The sequence below is a fragment of the Arvicanthis niloticus genome, chromosome 12, assembly GCF_011762505.2.
Source record: "Arvicanthis niloticus isolate mArvNil1 chromosome 12, mArvNil1.pat.X, whole genome shotgun sequence".
NCBI classification, from domain to species: domain Eukaryota; kingdom Metazoa; phylum Chordata; class Mammalia; order Rodentia; family Muridae; genus Arvicanthis; species Arvicanthis niloticus.
The window spans coordinates 18,765,556-18,769,115 of NC_047669.1; the positions used below are offsets into that span (position 1 = coordinate 18,765,556).

At 43.2% G+C, this 3,560-nt stretch overlaps 1 protein-coding gene across 1 annotated transcript; it reads left to right on the forward strand.

The window, feature by feature from the left end:
* The first annotated feature begins 1,733 nt into the window (after positions 1 to 1,733).
* Positions 1,734 to 2,233, forward strand: LOC117717492 (protein BEX4-like). Its single transcript, XM_034514702.2, has one exon. It carries the CDS (start codon positions 1,904 to 1,906, stop codon positions 2,231 to 2,233), a length of 330 nt encoding a protein of 109 aa, XP_034370593.1. The 5' UTR covers positions 1,734 to 1,903.
* Positions 2,234 to 3,560: the final 1,327 nt, after the last annotated feature.

Consider the following 3,560-nt stretch of genomic DNA (forward strand, 5'->3'; position numbering starts at 1 on the left):
TTGATTACATATTGTTATAGGTCCAAAAAATCCAGGAAATTGGTTTTGTTTTTGTTTCTTGAGACAGGGTTTCTCTGTGTAGCCTTGGCTGTTCTGGAACTCACTCTGTAGACCAGGCTGGCCTCAAACTCAGAGATCTGCCTGCCTCTGCCTCCCAAGTGCTGGATAGTCTTTGTTAAGAAGGAAGGGACACTTATCCCTTTAAGAAAAAGTTATTCCCCCCTCCCATTAAGAAGAGAGGGTTATGTCCCTAGAGTTGGGTCTAGAATAATCCTTATTTGATGAGATTTTGAAGGGTGACTGCACCCAGACTCCTTTATGGTTCAGGAAATCATTTCATTTCATAGTCTCAAGAAACAGAGCCATGCCCCTAGGAAATTAGAGAATTAAAACAAGGTTGGCTAATCCAGGCTCTGTTCCTCCCTGTGAGTCATGCAGAACCCAGAAGCCTGGAGCTCGGAGTTAGAGGACTCTGCCAGATGCAGCAGAGACCTCTGATGTCTCCCAAGGTGACAGCCATGCCAGAGGCAATGCTCAGTGTCACAGTGACAAAGACTTCCAAGCTGTTCCCCTGGTGTGGTGACTAAGTTGTGCTCACAGCTGTCCACTTCCCCTGAATCTGCCTGGCTCCTCTTCTGGATCCCTAGCCTTCATTCATTCTGGGGTCTACCCACTGTCTTTCCCATAAATCCTCTCTGGCAGCTGTACACAGTCATCTTCTGCTTAGAGTCCTGAACCCTGACTCGTGTGGAACAACTACAAACTGCTTGAAGCAAGAAAGATGTTTCAGAAGAGAGGTGGGAAGGAAGGCAGTACCAGGATCTGGAAATTAAAATTAAGCTTACTCCTTAGCCAGGCGTAGTGGCATACCTTTAGTCCAGCACTTGGGAGGCAGACACAGATCTAAATTCCAGGCCAGCCTGGTCTACAGAACGAATTTCAGGCTACACAGGGAAACCCCATCTTCTTGAAAAATGGGGGTTGGGGAGAGGGGGAGCTTCCTCCTGAAGTAGCCAGAAAGTAGGAATAGCTTCTAGTCTTCTGAGAGTAAAATCATATTGCCTGGAGCTCTTTGGAAGCCCTAGAACCGCCCACCTCCACTGCCCCCAGGGAAACCGGTGCTGTAGTTCAGTTAGAAATGAAAAATGGCAGTCAGCTGCCTGCTCCAGGGGAAACCAAGTCACCTTAGAGAATGAGAGAATTTTCCTAGCAAAGGATGCATCTATTATGCTTGGCTGCTTCCCTGGGGGATACTTTAGGGCAAGTAAGGCCTGAAGATACCTAAGAAGTTTAATGTTACCTCAAACTAAATGATAATATAGGCAGGATTTACATAATCAATGCATGCCCAGAATATAAGCAGAATTAGCAGGTAGAAAGTGCATTTACAAAGGATGTGGTCACAGAGCAAACTCAAAAAATAAGAGTGGGGGTGGGGGGCTGAAAAAAATGAGTGAACAGAATGGATCATAACCAATTACGAGAAAGGCATATTTGTAGTTTTGGTTCTAATTACCACTGAAGCCATTCTGAAATTACAACTCTATATCATTGTAACACTGAACATGATCATTGGAATTATTAATAAGAATACAGTATTGGGCTTATAATAGTTTGTAGACTCAATTTGATAATAGTAAATTTTAGTGAGATAATATTTTCCACCGAAAAGTCCCCTAAAATAACATTAATTCATTGAAAATAATTAACAAAGCATTCTCTCCAGCCCGTCATCCCTAACGGAGGCACCTGTTCCTGGTGGCGCAGCTCCTGGTGGCCGGCACAGTGCCTGGGGAAGGCAGCAGCAGGAGGAGGAGTGGAGCAGGTCTGAGAAGTAAAAGCTTTCGGCTCACCTGGTGGTGAGCTTTGCTAGGAAGAGGAGGCAAGGATCGGCCCAGGAGTAATGGCGTCCAAAATCAAACAAGTCATACTGGATTTCAAGAAAGGTGGGAAGGCCTCCAGACAAAGTGAAGAAGAATCCCACCTTCTGGAAGAAGTTGAAGACAAGAAGCCTGAGGAAGCGATCAGAAGGAAAGTCAGGCGATTTGTGTGTAACTTTCAATGGACCATACCTAATAGACATGTTGATCACGATGAAAGGGGAGAGGATGTTGGAAGATTTGTAGGGCAGGGGATGAAAGCCAAGAAGAGTAAGGAGCAGCAGATGAGGCCTTACGAGTGGTTCCTAACACCGGGACCTGACAATCATTATGACTTTTGCCTCATACCTTGAAATCTAAGATTTTCTGAGCTTATAAAATGGCTACTGTTTTACAAGCTTGTATCTAGTGGGCTATTTTTTTGTTTTCTGTAAACTTTTGGTGCTTTCACTTAACGTTTCTACTAACCATTGTTTAATTGTTGCATTTCATTCTATACATTCCTGTCAGCATGGCAATTTAACCCATTTTAGGAAAAAAAATCTTTTTCATAATTTGAAATTAATAAAGCAATTTTAAAAGAAAAAAAAAAGAAAGGAATTAACAGCAAGCTTGTTGGGGGAGCTGACAGGTTTGTATAGACTTTGTTCTGTGTTAGGCCCATATTCAGCAGTTGTCTGTAGAACTTCCGCGATGGCTTCCCATAGAACTGTGAGGCTCCATCCTTGTTGGCTTCTCTGTGCTGCAGGCCACATTTCTAAGGCAGTTGATAGTAGATAGTAAAACATACTTCACAGAAACATTAAGAAAATGAAATGTTAGCCAGGCAGTGGTGCTTCACTCCCTTAATCCCAGCAGAGGCAGGTAGATTTGAGTTCAAGGCCAGCCTGGTCTACAGAGTGAGTTCCAGGACAACCAGGGCTACACAGAGAAACCCCATCTCGAAAAACAAAACAAAACAAAATAACAACAACAACAAAAAAAAAAAAAAAAACAAGAAAATAAAATGTTGCCACTGTAGGCCCTCATAACTCAGTGGCCATTAGCTGTTTGGATCATGACCAGTGGGATTTGGTTACTTGGCATGAATCCATTGTATTCTGAGTTGCTACAAAAGCCAGAGCCTTCCTTACCCATAGATAAACTGCTGGCCAATAAGGGGACAGTATGTGGTGGGTGCTTAGTTAAAAAGTAGGTTGTATGTTTGTTTGAGTTAGTGCTGCAAAATGAATTATAGAATGAGTTTCTAAACCAAAAATTTTTTTTAAATATTTCATAAAAGGACAAAAAAATGTTGCATCAAAATGGAGCTTGAGAAAAGGTGGGGGGGAGGTGAAGGGGAGGAGGAGGGTGAAGGGGAGGAGAAGGAATAGGTGGGAGAAGAGGAGGAAGAAAAGAAAAATAAAAGCAAAGACAAAGAATGAACGGAGAAATACTGTGTTGGGAGCCGGCTTGTAGCAGAAAGCGGCTATCAGCTTTGCAGCCATCTTGAGCCATATACCCTGACATGAGACTTGGTTTTCAACAGCCTACAAACAGCTGAGCACACTCTGATAAATATCTTGTTTATCCCACATACCTTGTTTTGCTGTTTAGTGCCCACAGCTGCAAGACACACAGTGCACATGCTATCCACTCCATACATGTCTGTAAGGCTTACGTCATATCCACACCTGCAAG